Source organism: Corvus cornix, chromosome Z (genome assembly GCF_000738735.6).
Source record: "Corvus cornix cornix isolate S_Up_H32 chromosome Z, ASM73873v5, whole genome shotgun sequence".
NCBI lineage: Eukaryota > Metazoa > Chordata > Aves > Passeriformes > Corvidae > Corvus > Corvus cornix.
Window position 1 is genome coordinate 38,563,037 of NC_046357.1, and position 22,173 is coordinate 38,585,209.

Sequence of the window (22,173 nt, forward strand, 5' to 3'; positions counted from 1 at the left end):
GCCATTTTCTCGCCTCCCGGCTGCAGCCGCTCCCGCTTTCCTGGGGCGCCTCTCCGCTGCCCGCGCCGCTCGCAGCGCGGCTCTCGCCGCCCAGGTAGGAAAGGCCGGCCGGCCGCGGCGCGGGTCTTACGACGCCACCCTTTCTGCGGGCCCATCTCGTCCCTTCCCTCACGGAGGGCGGTGCGGATTGTGGCGCCGCCCCCTGTGCTGACGGGCAGCGGCCTCACCCAACGAAGCGGCGGCGGCGCCGGGCGGGGGGCGGTGGTGGGACCAATCGCGGGTGGCGCTGGTGGATGTGCGCGGCGGAGGCCGGGGCTGCTCCCCTTTCTCTCCCGTGCGCGGCGGGCCCGGCGGCGGGCTCAGGTACGCGCAGCCCGCGGCGCCGCGAGGCCGGGGTCGGCGGGGCGGGGATGGGGGCGGGAGAAGGGCACAGAACGGTCCAGGCCTCGCCTGGGCCGGCAGAGCCGCCGCCGTACCCCGCTCGGCGACGCCGAGTGACACAGCGGTGCGAAAGGGCCTGTGTCTCCTGTCGTGGGGCCTTAACCGCCAAGGGCTGCCGTGGCCCCAAGGCTTCCGTGGGGTCCCGAGGCGTTGGCGGTGGAACGGGGAGAGCGCTGTGTGGAGGACACCGATGTGTCGCCGCCTCGGCTGTTGAGGGCCCTCACACGGCCACTGTCCCCGTTGTCCCGCAGGAACAGCGCGGGTTCCGCAGCGCCAGCGGGTGCGCTCCAAGGGCGGGGACGCGGCGGCCGCCGCCGCCGCCTTCCCGCGCCCGCCCGTGGTAACTGTGCCCGGGGCGAGCTGCTCTTGAGGATTATGGCGGGCGCAGGGAGGACGCTCCGGGCCGCGGCCTGCGCGGAAGCAGCTGCAGAGCCCGATGGGGGGCGGACGCTCCGCATCCCGGCCGCGCCGCTTTCGGGGTCGGGCGGAGTGCCCGTGGTGCTGGGGCTGCCCTGCTCCGCCCGCTGCGACGGGCTTCGAGCCGCCGGGCACCTCCTTTTGTCCGCCCGGGCAGAGCCGGGTAACACTCCCTGCGGCCGCGTGGTGGTGGCGGCGGCCCTTCCGCTCCCGGCTCCGCCTCGCGGCGGGCGGGCGGGCGCCATTTCGGAGGGCGCCATTTCTGTCGCTGCGTGGGGTTTCCGCTGCGCCGCCGCTCTCGCCCCTGTCCCCGCCGCGCTGGGCGGGCGGCTGGAGACGCGGGGAGGGAGGGGGAGGGAGAGGCAGGCGACAAGTGTCGCTGCGCCCTGGAGGCGCTCCGGCGTTCCTCAGCTCTTAGGTCTGGTCGGCGGTCCCGCCTCTCGCGTCCCGTTTAGCCCTTCGGTGTTCATAAGAAACCTGACTTTATTAGCGAGAGGAAAGCTAATGTATTTACAAACAATTTGATGGGTGAAGGTATGGGTGTTAACGTCTTTGAAATGGGCCTTAATGTCTCTAGTGACTTTGGGCAGTAGGTTTATGGCAGAGCCAACGCAGCTTGGCTCCTGAAACAGACAAGGGTCTGCAGAAGACAGAACTTTGGGGTAGAATAGGAGGTTCAAGGGGAGAATATGTGGAAGGCGTTTCGGGAAGGCTGTACCTCAGTCAGTGGGGAAAGGAAAAGAGCAACATGCGGCCCGGAGTTTAGGATAGAAAGAGGCTGCGCCCTCCGAAACCGAGAGAGAGCGAACCCCTTTGGCGTGTGCCCCAGTGGACTCTCCCTTTTTTCGAATAAAGTTGAAGGACTCTTCTGTCTCCTTTTTGGACATAAACCCCTGGCATTTGTGGATTTTCCTGACATTAGTAATGTGAATGTCCTCGATTTACCTAGCTGAGCGAGGTTACTGAGAACACATGACGTATGGGGAGGTTTGACTAGGGGAGACTAAGCCGTGAATTGTAACTGGTAAGAGTTCGCTCCCCGCTGCCCTAAAGTTCTTGGGATAGTTGGAAATAGATTACCCGGGGTCTGAAAAGGCTATTACAGTGTGTCTGGTTTTTCCTTACTGACCATCCGCATTATATTGCAATTTTGGCAATGTCTGCCTGAGATCCCGCTGTTACTGAACTTGTGCATGCCTGCTAGCCCACTTCAAGTGCCTGGAAATACCCGCCTGTGCTTGGAAGGCAGTGCCTGCTCTTAGCCGGTACAAACAGGACAACAATTACATAGCTGAGAGTGCGTTTAATAAGTTGGAATCCCCTTCTGGCCCATCCCCCTCCCCTGGTTGTGGATACCCGTGAGTGCCTTCTATTCGTTGAGGCAATGGAAATTAATGCAGTGCAAGGGGAAATACGTGATTGTTTGGCCGTGTTTGTAAATCACATTTTTAATGATAGTAAGTTGTAAAATTGTTTCTTTTGTCAGCACTTCCCGCTAATGTGACTTAGTAGCTAAAAGCAGGTTGCAATCTGTTTCAGAAAATGGTACTGAAGTTCAGCTGCTTTTGGAGGTATTGGGTGTGTGTGCATGCAGTGGATTATATGTAACCACAGAGGGTGGTATTTTTAAGAAGAGGTTATTTTAGAGTAGCTGGAAGTTGTAATTTTTATTTTATTCATCAATTGTAGTTGGGAGGAAGGCATGCTCAGATGCCTGCTAGTACCTTGATAGAGAATTTATAGAACAAATGCTGACAAGTACCCTAACAGGACTTTTTATTAGGTTTGTGTTGACCTAGACAGCAGGACTAGATTCTGGTGTAGTGTCCTTTAAAAAGTGAAACCAAGGCACATACCATATAATGTTGAGATTATGTAGTTACTTAAAACTAATGTGTCTCCAAAAACTGTAACTCAGACATTAAGAGTGTTATGTAAGTGAACAGATTTGACCTTTATCTTCTCTTGGCTTGGCTATGCTTTTTCCTTTTATAAAGAAAAAATTCACAGCAATAGGTTAGGTCAAACCTTTGGTTTCTGGCTGTAGTGAGAATCAGAACTGTTATCTGGGGAGACTCACATCTGATATATGCTGTTTTTATAGGCTCTTGAAGCAATAGGCTGTTGGATTTTGATCCCGCCCAGAATACTTGAGTTTTTGTCTCAAAGATATATAATAGTGGTAAGTTCTAGCAGCAGGCATTTATTTTTGTTATTTTTTTCACTTTAGCATGATTTACAGTTTGTCTTTTGACAGAAAAATGTACTGTCTTTATTTTTCAACAGGTTTTGCTTGTCCACATAAGAAGAAAAGGCAATGGAGACTGAACAACAGGAGGAGACCTTTACCAACACAGAGACAAATGGTAAATTTTTTAAAGGACTATTCCTTTTTTAGAAAGAGCCTCTTAAAAATTTCAGTATTTCAAAGAATTTTGTGATTATTTAACTTTACCATATGTTTGCATCAGCAATAATTTTGTGTTCTGCATTAAATATCAGTTTTAATTAGTGTGTCATTACACATGCTTTTGATGTATAAACACATAATCTTTCTGTTAGCATCTTTTAGACATGAGAACTGAAAGTTGTGACTAAATACTGAAAAATATTTCATAACTGTATGGAGAATGTGAATGTGTATGAATGTTGTAGGGCATATATGTTAATTTCATTTTGTTCATTGTAGCTGTTACATGCAGGAGTACGACTATGTGAAATATTGCTAAAGAGCTTCATGCAAAATTTCTTGGGAATAATTACCAGGGAAGTTAGGGCATTACTGTTGTTGATTTGTGCCAATTTTTCCTAAACAGCATCTGAAGTGCTACTTTACTATTATTCCACCAATATTTCAGTGTTGGACAAACTGCATTTGAGCTTTATGCTTGAAAGGTTTTCCCCAATTGTAAATTATAAATAAATACTAAGTGGGTGATGCTGCACTCCTTTAGACAGTGTCATGAATTTCTTACTGTCTGGGTGCAACATTCTCATTTAAGCCACAGTTCATAGATTTTTAAATGCATTTTCAGTTGTTAGTCTGTAAGAAAGCTGTTGAAGTGAAGACTTGTTTCTGTGCAGTAGGTGCTCAGAAATGACTTCTGTAATTAGTTTTGTGCTAATAGGAAAGAATGTATTAATAGTACAGAGCATAAATTTGGCACATGTTCCATTTTATTTTGACTTAGAAAGTTAAATAAATGTTTATGTTTCCCCCCTATGGACCTTTCTACAGGAAAACGTCCTGCAGAAGATATGGAGGAAGAGCAGGCCTTCAAAAGATCTCGGAATACTGATGAGATGGTTGAATTGCGCATCTTGCTTCAGAGCAAAGTACGCTTTTTCGTTTTTACTGGGTTTGTGTGTAGCATTGTTCAAGATGGTGGTGACAAAGTGTATGTTGGGATATAAGTGTGGAGAGATTGTACTTTTTTTTAAATGAGATAACTTACTAGAATAATTTTCAGTATGTAAGAATGGTAGTTGCAGGTATATTGGAATGGAATTGTCCCAGGGGTTCTCTTAAAAGGGTAAAACCCTATGGATCAATACAGGGTTTTTTTAGAAGATATACTTGCTGAGAAGTAGAGCAATAAAGATTCTAAGATATTTTTACATCTGAGTGGAAGGTAGCTATTTTGAGGGGAATGGCTGTATATGAGTCTTTGGAAAAGAATTAGTTTATAGAGGGTTATAAAGTAGTGATCTTAAATATGTGAGAGGAGAACTTAGGATTTTAGTAACTCTCCCAAATAGATCTACTAAACTTGTTCAACTGTATTAACAGGGGGAAGTGTGGGAGTAATGCTTCAGGGATTGCAGTGATTTTGTTGACAAGTGTAAATAGTTAAAGTTGCTATATATGAATTTCCTCTGGTGTTTCCAGTTGCTACAGATTATTTATACTTTCTGAAGTATCTGTCTTTTGTGTTGGTGTGAAAGAATGTTGCCTTAACTCTGTGTGGTATTTCTGACCAATTGTCAAGTTACATGGAGTACCATGAAATGTTTTGCATGCTGCTAGCATAATGTATGATGTGTGTTATAAAAGCAATACTTTCCATGCAATCCTTGAAAGAACCTGGTAAAAATGTAGTTTTGCAATTACTGTTTTTTACTATTTGTCAGTTTATTCCTGTTGATGTGGGTGGCTTGAAGTAAGTTGGTGGCTGTTAACATTCATTTCAACCTTTATCAGTTTATATTGCTCTGCAAAATTAGTTACTTTACAGAGGTGCAAAACAATATTAGCACTTGAAATTATCAAATGTTTGGAGTACAAAAGTGGAATCTGTAAACATACTCCGTAAGGGGGAAAAAAAGCTGATCTGAGAAATTGAGGAAATAATCGACCTACATTATATTAATTTAGTGTGGGGTTTTTTTAATAGATCTAGTCTATGAGGAGTTCAATATGGTCAGAATTGCCTAGAAACTTCTGTTTGGAATTGAAATATTAGTGGCAATGCTGAGTTACCTTTCTCCTGTGTTCAGTGGTAGTAAGAGCTTTTAGTAATTTTTTTTTAATGTGGACAAACTTTTAGTTGGTTTCAATTTGATTTGAACCTTTCCAAAGAAGTGCCTGCCCCCACCTCTTGGGCCAGCAAAAATAGATCTACTGCTGTTAGTCTTGAGTTCAAAAACTTAGTCTGTGCGGTCTTGTCATAACATAACTTCTAAAACTATTTTCCAGAATGCTGGAGCAGTGATTGGAAAAGGTGGCAAAAACATTAAAGCACTTCGTACAGACGTGAGTATATATGAGTTTGAACTAATTTAACACCACTTCTTTCAGAGCACTACATCGAAAACTTGATTGCGTGCATTTCTAGAAATGGGAGCAATTCAACTCTATAGACATCCAAGTTACAAGCCATTTGTATTGACTGTCAGAGTAGATAACTTAGTTCTTCAATTTCTATTTTAATTAAAACCCGGCTTGATGCATGGGGAGGAGAGGTTTATATTAAATCCCTTCACTTTTTGTAGGATTCTGCCAAATTACACACTTCAAGCGAGTTACCATGCTAATTAAAAATATTGACAAAGCTTAAACCCCTTAATAGTACCATTCCCCATAGGTGTGAATCAATTATAGTACTGCTGAAACCCTTGCAGGTGGCTGGCTTAACCCAGTAATTAGAGGAATTCTTTAACTTTCTTTAAAAAAGAAAAACTAAATCATCCATCTGTTCCCTAACAGCTTGCACATGAAGCACAGAAGCATTAATGTTAAGGTTTCTTGCTTTAAATGTAGGTATGAAACACTGAAAGAACATTCCATTCTGTTGGAAGCATTTTTAAGTGGTCATGACTTAATGCCCATTCACATTTTACAGGGGGTCGACTCTGGTGATTAGACACATGCTTAGCGTTAACATTGTGTATTTATAAAACCTGGCAACGCTTCTTAAATTCCATTTGTTTACACTCCTGTACTTAACATCAGCTACAATTTCAGCGTTTTTTCCGATCAAGACTCTGTTCAGCACAAGATTTGACAATATATCATTACAAATCAGTTCCAGCTAAATAAATAGTTCATAAACTACCGCAGCTATAGTTGAGATTTTAGTTGAAATGGTCAGGAACCATACATATGCTCACTAACTTTGGCAGCTAGTTGTTCCTTTTTTTTTTTTTAGGGTTTTTTTTACCAAGTTTTTTTTTGGTTGGTTTTCCTTTTCATTTGGTTTTTTGAGTAAATCGGTACGTCACCTAAATCCAGATAATTTAGATTGGTCTGGAACACGAACTTTCCCAATTTGCCCACGGTTCTAGTACTATCAGTCTCGAGAGGTTTTGTGTCTACCCTCATGAGCCAGCCTGCTACTGAAGCATCATTTGTTAAAAGTAAAAAGTAGTCAGATCAAGTGACTCATTTTTAAAGTCCATACTGTTAGGCCACAGTCGGTGTAGCAATCCGTTATTGTGTTAGTCTTCAGAACAACTTAAGCTTGTTTCATTAATTGAGAGTAATGAGTATAGTTTGTATTAAATTAAAATTTATTGCTTTTCCCCCTTTTCCCTCTCCTTGTTTTTTTGGCCATATATCTCCGTTGCCCATGTACTGGATCGACTTGCCCCTGCGTTGCCCACCATGACGTTGGCCCATCCGCCCCTGAACGCCCATGTGAAAACCCTGGTTGGCTATGCCCAAAAATGTGCTCGTTGCCAAACGGGTACCATACTTGACAACTTCCGATTGAATACCCATGCCCAATGCCAACATCCACGAACGCCAATGACCAATGCAGTACAATGCCAGTGTTTCAGTCCCAGACAGCAGTGGCCCCGAGCGGTATGTCCCAACAGTTTATGCCTCACTGCCTGAATAGAAAGAGAGAAATGTATTTTATTACCTGCCTTTGATATAATTAAATAGTATCCCCTTATAGACGGTGTATTGTTTTTTTTCAAGTTTTCTGTCTTATTTTCCCCATTAAGTCCTTTTGTCACTGAACTTTTACGTGAGTTGCCCACCCAAACAATCCACTAATTTTATTTCAATGGAAGGAGCACAGCTTCAAGTGTTGCATATTTGCTGCATTGTAAATCAAATTGGTTCAAAATAGTCTCTCGCTCTGTCTTTGTGGCCCACCTTGCTCCCCTCAACATTGCCTGTTCATAATTATTTCTGATGAAATGCTAATTCCGGTTCGCTTTCCTTCACTTCTCATTTGTTTCGTCTTTTTTTGTCTTGCATTTGTATTTGTTTTATTGGAGAGCCCATTAGTAATCTGAGTTCATAACCTTATTCCAGATACAACGTTCACCACTTGCATATCCTCACTTTTAATATGAGAAGGTGTGCCAGTTCTACGAATGTAATAGCGAGGGTATCCTAATTAGTGGTGGCGGGGAACATGAATATTCACTTCTACTTTTCAGTTCTGCGTCAGTTTCTTGCCCACTTAATCTGAGCCCTTCCAAAAGCCCATTCTGTCTTTCTCTCTCTGCAAGACCTACCTAATCTTAAATTTCTCATGCATATATACTGGGCATAAACAAAGATGCATGTGTTGTAAATTGAGCAAACAGGTTTACTTTAAGTGGGGAATATTAAGTGTAAACTCTTCTTCATAGTAAATCTTGTTAACATTTTGTGTGTGATGATAGAAAAAATTTACTTCTGCTTTTTCTTTTCTACCTTCTCCATATTGTCTGGCATCGTGGCTTCCAACAGCATCTTGAGTATAAGTGCAGATATAGAGACAATTGGAGAAATCTTGAAGAAGATTATCCCTACTTTAGAAGAGGTATTTATCTTTAAATTTTTTTCTGCTTAGAATGAAAATACTAGCTTTTGAATGAGGTGGTTCTAGAATATTTACTGCTTTTTAAATACAGGAAATTGGAAAAGTAAAAAATGCCAAAAACCTTTCAAAGAAGGGTTATGGCTGTCACACTACATGTTGGCGTTTTTTGGGTAGAGGGAAGAGTCTTGTCATTGTTTATTAAATTAACATTTTGAACAGCATTCCTCCTTTCCAGATAGTAAGTGTTGCACTGTTTGATACTTTCTTAAATCTTTGTAGCAAATGGTGCAGTGTAATTTAATAAAGTAATATGAAAAATAGGGAAAACTGATACTTCACCTTGAGGTGAGGTGTTTAAATTGTTGTGATTGTATCAGAAGAAATACAGGATTACAATTCAGCAATAAATTAAATCATACCATTGTGTTTGAAGAAAAATCTTAGAACTGCAAATATTTTGAATTTTTGTGATTAATCTTTATTTTTTTCCCCTATATGCATCTTATTTGCAGTATCAACACTACAAAGGCAGTGACTTCGACTGCGAACTTCGGCTTCTTATTCACCAGAGTTTGGCAGGAGGAATTATTGGTGTCAAGGGTGCCAAAATTAAAGAACTCAGAGAGGTACTTGCTTTCTGTTATTCTGAGATTTGATTTTGTTCAGTAGACAGTGTTTTCTGTTCACAAGGGGCATATATAAGAATCTCCTGTGCAGTAATTCCTTCTGAACATTCTGCATACATGCTTTTGAAGTTCTGAGATGGCACTGGGAGTTGCAACTTTCTTGCAGACCCTCACAAGTAATATTGGTGGCAGAGCCAGGACTTGGTTAAACATTTTTTGTGGTAGAGTTTTTAATAAACTGCTGCGTAGTATAGAATTATTTGTGTAGTTGGACATGCAGAACAGTCTCGAATGAAAGCATCTCCACAGGAGATGTACTGTAAAAGGACTTGATGTTTAGTTTTGTATTTTTTAATTCTAACTCCCGGAAGACCATTGGTTTTTTTAAGTGAAAGATTAAGATTTTAAAAACTTAATGGTCCCTATGAGCTGAGAACACGTGGGTGAGTTTCTTGGTGTTGTGTTGAAGGCAATTTCAGGTCGGTTCAGGTATAAGACAATACCTGTTTGCATGGATTAAGAAAGGCAAGATAACTAGACATAATCCTAGCAACATTGGTCTCTTACCATCCAGAGCTATTAATATGAAAGGCTAATACAGCCTGTAAGCTCACAATGGTTACGTGGTCCTTTTTCTATTACTTAATTAAGTGATGTGTTGTGGATGAGTCATAATTGAAATAGGAGAAAATTGAACTTCTTTTCATCTTCATGCAAAACTTATGTCAACAAGATATTTAAAAAATGTCATCTTCAAATTTCATGTGATAACTCAGGAGCAAGCATGCAGGTTTAAGTGGGTGGGAACTTAATTGTCTTTTGAATTTTTTTAAAATGCTTTAATGGTTTTATAAAGTTGTTTAAAATATATTTGATAATCTTGAACTTTTTTTTTCTTTTGCAGAACACTCAGACCACCATTAAGCTCTTTCAAGAGTGTTGTCCTCATTCAACTGATAGAGTGGTGCTTATTGGTGGAAAACCTGATAGGGTTGTTGAGTGCATCAAGATTATCTTGGATCTTATCTCTGAGGTAATGTTTATTAAATTTATTTTATTCATTCATTGGCATTCATGAATGTTTTAGACATTAGTTGGATGAAAAATGATGTCTTACAGTTTCTAGTTTAAATCAGTGCCTCCTACTTTCCTGACAGTAAAGTGATGGACAGTTAAAAACCTTGGGAACTATTTCTGTTGTTAGAATTGAGGTACACCTTATGAGGGAGGAAGGCAATTTCTGGTACTAGTGGGCCATTATTTATGCTTTGCGTGTCATCAGAATGGAAAAATTCTGATTTTTGCAGAATTCTCAGAGTAAGGAAAGCAAAATTTATCTGCCACATATAAGTAGTTTTGCTGTCGTAGTTAAGTTCACAGGAAACACATCAACATCTCCTTTCTTGGCAGCATTGTGAAATCAAGAACATGTTCCAAATACATAAATGTGTTAGTTTAATTAAATATACCAGTTGTAATAGAACTAATTGACTTGGGGAATTGTTTTGTTTGTTTGTATTAGTCTCCAATTAAAGGACGGGCCCAGCCTTACGATCCCAATTTCTATGATGAAACATACGACTATGGTGGCTTCACAATGATGTTTGATGATAGAAGGGGACGGCCAGTGGGCTTTCCGATGCGTGGAAGAGGGGGTTTTGATCGAATGCCTCCTGGTCGTGGTGGACGACCTATGCCTCCTTCAAGAAGAGATTATGATGATATGAGCCCTCGCAGAGGACCTCCACCACCTCCACCAGGTCGTGGTGGTAGGGGTGGCAGCAGAGCTCGTAATCTTCCTCTTCCTCCTCCACCACCTCCTCGTGGCGGGTGAGTTGTTGCATAAATGCATTATACAAAAATTCCTGTATATCTGAGTCATATTCATACTTTCAATGATTTTTCCACGTTTCCTTGTTGGTAGTGATTATGCAGGATTGAGCCTGTATTGGACAAGGGTAGTTTTGAAATTAACTGGAATTTAATTACCTGCTGTGCTGTAGTAAGTTGCCAGGACTATAGTAGTTCTGGAACTTCTGATATTGAGCACTGGGGTTGAGTAGTTTGATATTATGTTACATGTGAATCATGAATGTGAAAATTTAGAATAAACAAGCTAGCACATCACACAGTTAACATGCTGCTGCATTTTTTGTTTCAGAGATCTGATGTCCTATGACCGAAGGGGCAGACCAGGAGACCGTTACGATGGCATGGTATGAGTTTAAAATTTGCCCTGTTGTGTTCCCTAAGTGCAGTTAGCATGCTGACCCTCCTGCTGCTGAACGCATGCACATTCATGTGGGACATACATGGTTCTGATAGTAAAACCAAAATATTTTGTCCATACAAGTGGTCCTCCTGTGGATGAATATTTGAGGTGTAAATGGTACTCTGTTTTCTTTCTTTCCTCCCTGTGATCAAAAACAATTGAGAGAATTTGACTGTGCATAGCCCTGTAGGTTTTCTTGCACTGGCAATCTTCCAGATTTTTTAAATTGGGATGACAGAAATAGCAATTGGTAGATTTTTCAGATAGAGAAAGCATGTCAGAACAAAATTCTCTGATGAGTTACACAAGCATTCTTAGCACTAAGCTTTGGAAAACATGAGCATAGATACAGTAATACAGATTATGGGACAGTATCTGAGAAGAGCTCTAGTTGATGGAAGGTGATGGCTCTTCTCAATCAATTCTTGTATATTTTCTGGTTTCTCTGAAGAAAATCGACTGTAATTCTGAATGTTTTGGAAGTAGAACCACTGCTAAGTTGGATCCTAAATCACTTCTTTCTGGGAGGGAGATAGAAATCTCATAGTGTGTGTAAGCTTAAAACAAAGGATACGGATAGCCTTTTATGTTGCTTTCTAAGCTGTTGTGCCCCAGCAGCCATCTGTTGTTCTGAGAAAAGATTCCTCTTTCCTCAGAATAAAATCCAGGAGGTTGTCCTGGTTTCAGCTGAGATAGTTACTTTATTCTCAGTAGCTGGTCCAGTGCTGTGTTTTGAATTCAGTATGACAGTAACATTGATAACATGCTGATGTTTTTGTTCCTATGTAGTATTTATCCTTAGTCAAGGACTTAGTGTCTCATGCTCTGACAGTGAGTAGGTACACAAAAGAAGCTGGGAGGGATCATACTGAGTACAGGTGACCTGAAGTGGCCAAAGAGATACTCCACACCATAGAACATCATACCCAGTATATAAACTAGGGCAGTTACCCAGAAGGATGGTCCATAGGGGTTTGAGGATGGGGTCTGGCAGTGGTCAGCAAGTGGTGAGCAGTTGTATCATGTACCTTGGTTTTTTTGTTTTTTTTTTTTTTTTTTCTTGTTTCGGGGAGTGGTGGTGGTGGTGGTTTCATTTTTTGTTGGGTTGGTTTGTTTCATTTTTTAACTTTTTCTCAGTTATTAAACTGTTCTTATTTCAAGCTATAAGTTTTACTTTTGATTGTTGTCCCAGTTCCACTGGGATTTGGGTGGGGGGGTGTAAGCAAGCAGCTGTGTAGTGCTTAGGTGCCAGCTGGTCTTAAACCACAACAGAGGTGGATCTCAATAGTAGCAATCTTCTTGTCTCCTCTGGCTTTGTTTGGCACCTTCTGTAAGATGGCAGGTGACACTTTTTCTTTGTCTTCTAAATGAATGTAAAAAAGAGAAATGAAAAAGAGCAATTAAATGGGCTACGTAAATGGGCTTCACGTGTCCTCCTTGGAAGTAAGAGTTACTGGAACTGCAAACTGCAAGAATGTCATGTGCTTATTAGAAATAATAAAAGGAAAGATTTGCAGTTACAAGTATTTACAGTTACAAAAAAAGTGTTTCCCATGCTACTCTACATGCTAAGAAACTGGAAGAATGGAGAAGTACACCTCCAAAATTCCTTATCTATTTACATGTTTTCAGAGCTTAGGTTTTGTGTTTTTCTCTTTGTGGCTAATAAAGCCTGTGCTGGAGTACATAAACTGAGCACCCTGCCCTTCTTTGGGTATTTGGTTGAGTACAGTCTTACTTATCGTGACTCTTGGGCAGTAGTGTGTTCTGGTTTTGTTCTATTTTTACTCCGCTCCAGCTAGAATAGAAAATCCATTTTGACTTAGGTTAAGCCTGTCAGGTTGACCTTCACTTTGTTGACATGAGTTTCTACAAGCAAGTGGAGTAATTTCTGCTAGTTTGGTTTCTTTTATGGAAAAAAAAGCCGTTTTATTTCCTTTTCATAGTGAAGCTACTCATTACTTTGGTTCCTTTGTGACCAAGTATTATAGCCTGGTTAGAGTGAGGACTACTTCCCAGCAAAGTATTTAATGTCTAGTTTTAGTTCATCATGATCCTAGTATCCTAAATTGTGTAAGCAGAATGGAAGTCTTCACAATGAGTGTGATATCACAGCTTCCTGATCATACCCAAAGGTAAAGTCTTCCTGTGCTACCCTTTGTTTCAAATAGAAACTGTTCTGTAGCTAAAAATTTAAACTAAAGTAAACCAATATTATTGTGGCTTATGAACTAATGATGGGAAAAGCTGCTCTTAAGAGCGCAGAAGTGCTCTTTCATATGGATTCTGTTGTACACAGATGTAGTAAAAGGCAACAACAGATGAACATCTGGAAAAATACTGGAAAAATTGAAAGTACAGAAACAATTTTTTTGCCAGTTCTTTCTCGCTAAAGGCAGAAAGATTGAACACTTGAAGATTAGATGCTGAACTGTGTTTTTTCCTGAATTCCAGAGATAAGACAGTTTTGACAGCCTTATAAATGCTGATATGAGAAAAACCCATTTTGATTTTGAAAGATAGTTAAATTCCTCTTGGCCATACAGAGTAAATCACTTAAGATGATACTTCTCTGTTGGCCTGGCTTCAAGTTCTAGTATAAATATGTACTGCTGTTAAAATGCTCATTTGACTTATAATCTGTTCTGAAGCTTTTTCTCCAAAGTACAGACTTGTTTATCTGTAAATAGAAGTACATATTTTAGTGTGTAACTACTTTGGATCAAATCCTGTGGACCATAAGGGCTATTGTGATCTGAAAAATCCTGAGATTTCTGTATTTTTTAGCACCCTCATTCTCAGGGGCATGTAAAAAATAGTAAAGAAAGAATGTATGACAACTGTGCTATGTATTCATGCATATACTGGAAGGAAGTAACAAAATTTCACTTTCCTAGGTCACTTTTAAAAACCAGAAAAAACTTACAATAAAAGAATTTGACAACAGTTAGGACTGCATACAGATTTTTTTATTAGATGTAAAAGTTAAGTTCTTTGCCTTATCCAGCCCATCTGTCATCTGGTGTCCGGTCTAGTATGGGGTAGTCACTACCACAAATTAGTCTGCAGCATAAAATAATATGTGTGTTGAGACACCCTGTTTCAGATACTCATTTTGCACAAATAAACATCGATTGCTGAAATTGTAAAATTCTGAATTAAAGAAATGCCATATATCATATGTTTTAAAAACATAATTAAGTTTCTGATATAGTTAGGCAGCAGTAGATTGTTAAGTCTACTTACTGGCTAGATGAGGTATATGGATAGTGGAACATGAAAAGCAGCGTCCTTCCTGCTTGACCTGCTGTTGTCATAATCACTTGCAGTTACTTCTTTCAATCTTACTAAACCTTTTTTTTTAACAGATGGCAGAAATAAAAAATTGATAAAGTATTTTTACATGTAAAAATGTAAAAAGGTTTTCTAAAAGGAAAAAAAAAAAGCTTGTTTAAGTTTTGCCTTGCCATTAGTTTTCTGAGCTTCTTGGAGGAAAAATCTGCTAATACCACAAAAAGAAGAGGAAAACACGAGTTGTCCATTTAGAGTTGCCCCGAAGTAAAATTAAAAGGCAGTGAGTCTTTAAAGTGGTCTAAATCATATAATTAAGATTTTGTTCCTAGTATAAAGGTTTCTTTGTACCACTGGGTATTGTATTTGGTTGCCAAGTTCCCTACGAGTCTGTATAACATGGACTTCCTTTCTTCCTCTTGCGTTGCATCTGGAAGATGATGCAGTGTCATGTGGATGCCTGTGATGACATGCAGCCACCAGAGCTGGTGAGTGTTTTCAGCCTGTTTTTTGAAAACTGCTTTATTGAATGAGTTAAGTGATAAAGTGAACTTTTTAAGAGATCTCGAGTGTAGTCCATGGTAACTTGCACCTCTGAAGCCATCCTTCTGACTCCGAATTTAGTGGCAGACTTAGTAGTGTGTCCTTGGAAGGCAGGTAATGTTAATAGAGATGTGGAATTATGCAGCATCATGGTAAAAATAGAGGAGTTTTTCTGTACCTCTTTTTGCCTCTTTTATACACTATTTTCATTTTGATAAATGGTAGCTTTCTCCATAACTGATGCACTGTAGATGCATGCATTTACAATTTATGTTTTGTGTTACTTTCATAATGTCATGGGATTTTATTTCAAACAGCAAATATTTAAAGTAGCTTCTCACTTTTATTTGTGAATAAACTATATTTACCTATAAATCTGTTTGAAAATGTATCATTTGATCAGATAGGTTTTGGGAAGTTATCACAGAATCATAGAGTTGTTTTGGTTGGAAGTAACCTTAAAGATCATCTAGCTCCAGCCTGCCATAGGTAGAGAACCTTGAACTAGACCAGGATGCTCAGGGTTCCATTGAACCTGGCTTTGAACACTTAACGTAATTGGCCACCTACAGCTTTTCTGGGCAACCTGTGCTAGTGTCTCACCACCCTCACAAGTAAAGAATTTCTTTCGAATACATAAACTAAACTAACCCTCTTTCAATTTAAAGCCATTGTCCCTTGTCCTTACTCTACATTCCTGTGTGAAAACTCCTTTCCAGCCTTCCTGTATGCTGCCTTCTGGTGCTGGAAGGTCACAATAAGGTCACTCTGAAGCCTTCTCTTCTCCAGGCTGAGCAATCCCAGCTCTCAGGCTTTCTTACAAGAGAGGTGCTACATCCCTCTAATAATCTTTGTGGTCCTCCCCTGGACTTGATCCAGTAGGTCCATGCCCTTAATGTTGGGGGCCCCAGGGCTGGATGCAGTACTCAACGTTGGGGTCTCAAAGGAGTAGACCAGTGGGGCAGAATCACCCTCTGACCTTTTGATGCAGCACAGGACATGATGGCGACGCTGGGCTGCAAGTGCACATTGCTGAGTCGTGTCCAGCCTCTCATCCACCAGCCCCCCCAAGTCCTTCTTGGCAGAGCTGCTCTCCATATGTCCATCCCGCAGCCTCTGCTGATACTGGGGGTTGCATCAGCTCAGGTGCAGCACCTTGGTCTTGTTAAACTGAATGAGATTCCCATGGGGTCACTTCTTGAGCTTGTCCACCTTCCTCTGAATGGGATCCAGTCCTTCAGGTCTGCCAACAGTATGACTTCAGCTTGCAAACTTGCTGCAGGTGCACTTAATCTGTTTGTGTAATTGATGAAGAGGTTGAATAGCATTGATCCCAGTGAAGGCCCACCCCTGAAGACACCACTTAATGTCCATTGAAACTCTTGAGCCGTTGACACTGCCCTCTGGATGCACTACCGCTGTTCAATAAACAGTCTACCCAAGGAAACTATCCCTCTCCAATTTGGAGGGAAGGATGTGGGGACTGTGTCAAAGCCTTTACAGAAGTCCAGGTACATGGTATCTGTAGCCCTTCTCTTGTTCACCAATGTAGTCACTCCATTGTAGAAATCATAGAGTACATCAGGTGTTGGCAATGTCTTCAAGATGGCAGAATGCTGCCAAATTAATACTTTTGATTAATTAAAGTGAAATGTCAGTTCTTAGCTTATATACACAGCAGCTGCAACCAAATTTTGTTGTTTTGTAGTCTGGGGAGGCAGATGTGATCAAGGAAAGGTTTTTTTCTTTAAAATAAATTAGTCCAAAAAGGAGTCCTATGGCAAATACCAACAGTAATATCTGTGTATGCAGTAACCTATGTGATAAGCTTCTGAATTAAACCTTAAGCAGAGTCCTTCATTGTCTTGTATTTTGGACTCCACTGTGAGCTCTATTATGTTGTCTTACAATATGTATTGCTTAGTAACATGGTTAGACTGTATGGGTTGCTTAGAGACAGAGGATAAGCTCAACACTTTGATCTGAATAGCTCCCATTTTGATGTAAAAGGAAAGATGGTAAGGAATATCTTTGGGAAAGTTGTTACATTGTAACTTCTGTGGGCAGGTAATTGTGAGTGGTTGAAGTTGACTGGCTGCTAGCGGCTCACCCAGCTGCTCTCACACCCCTTTCTTAGTAGGTTGAGGGGAGAAAGTAACAAAAGTCCGTGGCTCATGATAAAGACAGGCAGATCACTTATTAATTACCATCATAGGCAAAACAGAGTTGGCTTGGGGTAGGTTTACTGCCACTTTGAGTAGCGTGGTAAGAAACATAAAAGCACCTTTACCCCACCTTTCACTTCTTCACAGACTCAACTTTCACTCCTTCATTCCCTACTCTTCTTCCTCTGCCATGAATGGTGCAGGGGTGATAGGGAATGGCAGGTTCCAAGTCAGTTCATCACACTTGTCACTGCTCCTTCCTGCCTGGACTGTTCCCCTGCTTGCTCCAGTGTAGGGTCCCTTCCATGGGATGATACAGCTGTTTGTAAACTGCTCAAATGATTTCTTTCCAGTGGACTGCAGTTCTTAAGACTGTTCCAGTGTGAGTCACCTTCATAGGGTGAAGTCCTTCAGAAACAGACTGATTTGGTGTTGGTCCCCTCAGAGGCTGCAGGTGTCTGCCATGCATCTGTGCCTGTTTGGAATCTCCACAAAAGTGCAGCTTCCTTCGGGGTGTATCTACCTGCTCTCAGCATAGCATCCCTCAGTGGGTTAAGTGTAGTGATCTGCTCCAGTGTGGTTCTGTCGATGGGCTGCTGGGCTATCTCCATTCCAGTGCCTGGAGCCCGTTTTCCTCCTTTTACACTCTTGCCAGTCAGTACACATTGGTAATTTTTCACACTTTTCTGAAGTATTATCACTGAGATGCCACCAGCTTTGCTGACAGTTTCAGCCTTAGGCAGCTTCCAGCCTCCTCTCGCAGACCCCAGAAGTCTCTTCAGAAGTTCAATTTGAGAGAACCATGTAATTTATTCTCTGCTTCTGAAGGAAAGTATAAATACGGGGTCTTGCACACTGCAAACACATTAGATGAAACGAGAACTTGATATCAAATGCAAGTTTACAAATCCTAAAAATAAAAGGGCCAGGACTGCTCGTTGCAGTGATTTGCATTTGGTATATGGTGGTTTAAATATAACAGAAGTAACTCATGTCATATTTGTTTATTCAAAAATGTAAAGGTTGTAGTATAGTCTGAATCAAGACACAAGTTGTAGAGCTTTGTTGGGTTTTTTTTCCAAAGGTGTAGATGAAGTAGGGTGATTGACTGGGCATTCTTTTTGTCCTGGAACTGGTGACTCTCTTCAGCTGTCTTGGTAATATGGCTCTGCTTTGATCTTGTAATTTTAGTGTTTGTTTAGTACAGAGGTCACAATTAGATCAGCATCAAGAGCTGTCTCTGGGAAGCTGAAATAGTGAGACTGCCTTGGTAAACTGGCATGGCTGAATCCTTTGTCATTTTAGGCATTTAGAGGTTTTGACAGGGCAGGATAAGAATCACAGAATATCTGGATGGGACCTACAAGATTCATCCCATCCAACTTGTGGTCCTGCACAAAATGGCCTCTGGTCCAAATGGACAGAGGTTAATGAGATCTCCTCCCACTCACCCCTTTTGTTTCTGGTCTTCTCTCTGCCTCAGGATGCTCTTGATGGCACAACACTGTTGTATTTATATCAGGTTGAAGTGTTTGATTAAACGGGCTCAAAGTTAACTGTATAATGCTTAAGACAAAAACGTGTTAATGAAGCATGGCTATTCATTTCAATTTTTTTTTCTCTTACAGTTTGAGGGTGGCTCTGGTTATGGTAAGTGTTCATATAGAAACTTTGCATGTAGTTCATTATGTAGTTACTAAAGGGCTTGATGCATACACTTAAATCAGATTATTCTTATGCAGGGGGGCGTGGTTCATACGGAGATCTTGGTGGACCCATCATCACAACACAAGTAACGATTCCCAAAGATGTAAGTAAAGTTGACTTGCTTTCAACTCATGCTTTCTCTTAAGAAGAAAGTCACAGCCATTTCTCAGACTGTTTAAGTAAATCAGAAGTACTTGGAGTGTTTGATAAGTACTTCTAATACAAAACAAGTGTTCCTAAGTCACCAACAGTGTATTGTTTGACTGTTTGGTTTCTGTCTTCAGAGACACATTAAACAATTTTATTTGTGGCTAATACTCAGTAATTAGAGATGGTCCTTGTAACTTGGCGTTTTGCACATGAGAGCTGGTTCTCCCAGTTTTATCTCTCCTGTGTTTATACAGTTAATATTGCAGGGGATATTTTTAGGCTATAAAGAAATAAGCTCCCATTGCAACACTTAAAACTGAATTTGTGGAAACTACTCAAATGCTGCTGTAATTGTCTAACTTTTTAGAAAGACAGGTGTATCAGGAAATGAATGTTTTTGTTTTCTTCCCTAGTTGGCAGGATCTATTATTGGAAAGGGAGGCCAGAGAATCAAACAAATACGTCATGAATCAGGAGCTTCGATCAAAATTGATGAACCACTAGAAGGCTCAGAAGATCGGATAATAACTATTACAGGAACACAGGACCAGATACAAAATGCACAGTATTTGCTGCAGAACAGGCAAGTTAAAGTTCAATATTATCCCTACTGTCAATTTTAAATTAACATGTATATTATAAAACTGCTCTCCTCTGTGAATCAGTTTTTTAAGAAGGCAGGTTTTAAGTAACTATTTGAATCTAACTTCTCCAGTGGTAGTTCTGCCTTGATTCTCTTCTGTTCTCCATTCTAATTAAAATGAAGACAGCCTCAAAACTAATCTTGCTGGAAGACATCTTAACCAAGCAGTCCTCTCCTTTGTCTGGTGAAAACTGCTGCAAAAAAACTACTTGTAATAAATTACATAGAGCCTGTAGAAAATATAGAAGATTTCAGTGGATGTTGGCCTAGTTCTGTGTGGAAGACTAGTGATTTTGTTGTTTTTAGATAACTAAATTGACAACAAATCACAGTCTGCCATATGGCACAGACCATGCCTCTACAGGACAAGTTGAAATCGATTTGGGGCTGTTACGCAGCATTTCACACCTTGCTGACAGTACTTTGCCTTTTCTGCCAAGTATTAACAGCTACAGATAGCATTTACTGTATTAACATTCTGGCTGCTAATAGCAGATTTTAATGTCTTAACTGGAATGTTTGGCTTTAGATTACTAATATTTAACTATGCCTGAAATATACTAATATAATTACTACCCATTGATAATTTAAAATTATTTACTTTTAAATGTGTTAGGAATTTGTAATTTTAATATGCTCTATGAATGTCATTATGAATGTTGATGCAAGATGTATGGTCCATCATTCTAATACATGCTTTTTTCTTTTTCTTTTATAGTGTGAAGCAGTATGCAGATGTTGAAGGATTCTAATGCAAGATTATTTTTTCTTTTTTATAGTGTGAAGCAGTATTCTGGAAAGTTTTTCTAAGACTAGTGAAGAACTGAAGGAGTCCTGCACCCCTTTTTTTTTTTTATCTGCTTCTGTTTAAAAAGCCAACATTCCTCTGCTTCATAGGTGTTCTGCATTTGAGGTGTAGTGGAATCTTTGCTGTACACCAGATGTAATGTTTTAGTTCCTTACAAATACATGGGGGGGAAGGGCGCACGAGACTAACATTGAAATTTTGAAGCGGCAGAGAGAGTGAATTCTATTTTTGTTCATCGTTGGTGGTAAATTGTACTGTTTTTCTGTAATTGTTGTGAACACCCTGCTTTATGTACACTGTATCTTACTTTGAAAGGGGGAGAATATGGTAGGCCACATGTCCCTGACATTTGTTGAGAGCAGTGTGCAGAATGTAATGCTTTTTTGTAAGAAACATTTTAGGATTTTTAAATAAATTTAGTGAACCTATTCTTGGTGGTCATTTTTCTTCAGGTCTACATAAGATCGTAACTAAAATGTATGCACCTAGGTTTTGGTTTTTTTTCCCATATAAATTAAAGTTGCTGTTAAGCTTGCTCTTCAGTTTCCTTGATATATAGGTGGAGTTATGTGGGGGTTTTTGACAAATTAAAAAAATCGTGTGAAAAAAATGACTGCTTTGCTGTTTGGGGAGGAAAAAAAAGGTGAAAATATTCACTCAAATGTTGTGTAAAACTTGACATTTTTGCAAGTGTTTGGCCCTCTTTGCAATACATATATATATTGGTGACAGTATATAAATAAAATATTTTAAAACTTTGTGATGTCACTGAGTAAACAGTGGTAAAGTTCACCTGGTTTTAGACAGCTTGCTTAATGCAGATAACTGTTAGAAATGACAGTTGCTCTACCATTACTGAATAAATTATACCTGTTTCCTGAGCTTTTGTTTGTATGAGGTAGGAATTGCAAATTGGCAAATTGACGATACAACTATGTAACTTGTTTTTCATTGTATGCAACACTTCAACTTGTTTCCCAGATGTATGCTAAATTCCGTAAGAATTATTTGTGAAAAATTAAAAAAAAATATAAAGCCTCTGGATATCTCATGTAATACCTTGGCATTTGTATTTATAGTTAAAAGTTTTAATTTCACTTCCTGAATAAAAACAGATTAAAAAAGTGTAAAGGTGTGTGGCACATACAGATATGGGTTCAGATTTAAGTGAGGATTCTCTTATGTTGTTTTTTTTTTTTTGATTGGTTGGTTTGTTGTCTTCCCCCCAACCCCCCCATGATTTGTGGTGCATGAACCTGGCCTTTTTAATGCAGCTACTCTATAAAATGGAATGGTAAAGGCGAGGAGCCCGAGACATGATGCATAAGGCTGTGGCTCCCTTGGCAGAGAATAGCGAATTCTGTACACAGTCAGAAATGCCATCCCTCTTTTGTCAGTGGGAAGGCAGCTGGCTTGGTAGACAGGGTACCTAAATTAGAGAAGTCTGCAGTCGAGGCTAAGGTTTTGGGCAAGATGCGAGTGAACTAAAACAGGTGCTGAGTTTCTCTGCTTCCCACTTGAGTATGTATACAAAAGGGCTTGGGGCCGGTCTTTCATTTGGTTCTTTTCTGGTTTGACTGGGGAGAAAAGCTCAACAACTCAACGCGCACATTCTTGTTCGTCTTTTTTTTTTTTTTTTATTCTTGTTTTCAATGATGGAAATCTTCTGGAAAACTTCGTTGCCAAGAAGCTGAGTCTGCCCAGTGCTCCAGCCTGGCAGGATTTGAGGGGGCGATTCTCAGTTGGAATGCGCTGGCCCAGGCGCTGCCGCGGTCTCCCGCTGGCCCTCGGGCGCCGCGCGGGCCACGCCTCCCCTCGCGCCTGCGCGCGTCGGCGGCACCGCGGGGC

General features: G+C 40.7%; 1 protein-coding gene across 11 annotated transcripts; it reads left to right on the forward strand.

Moving 5' to 3' along the window:
• The first annotated feature begins 3 nt into the window (after positions 1–3).
• HNRNPK (heterogeneous nuclear ribonucleoprotein K) lies at positions 4–21,456 on the forward strand. Of its 11 annotated transcripts, none has more exons than XM_039566662.1 (16): positions 4–94; positions 2,963–3,040; positions 3,145–3,224; positions 4,085–4,194; positions 5,555–5,611; positions 7,119–7,162; positions 8,048–8,120; positions 8,618–8,746; positions 9,651–9,779; positions 10,269–10,576; positions 10,908–10,962; positions 14,747–14,797; positions 18,646–18,667; positions 18,745–18,827; positions 19,288–19,457; positions 20,236–21,456. In XM_039566662.1, exons 3-16 carry the CDS (start codon positions 3,176–3,178, stop codon positions 20,267–20,269), a joined length of 1,314 nt encoding a protein of 437 aa, XP_039422596.1. In that variant the 5' UTR covers positions 4–94; positions 2,963–3,040; positions 3,145–3,175; the 3' UTR covers positions 20,270–21,456. The 11 variants fall into 11 exon arrangements, with proteins under 11 accessions (XP_039422596.1, XP_039422600.1, XP_039422604.1 ...); XM_039566666.1 differs by having other exon boundaries at positions 20,297–21,456; XM_039566670.1 differs by having other exon boundaries at positions 8,633–8,746.
• The last annotated feature ends 717 nt before the right edge of the window (positions 21,457–22,173 follow it).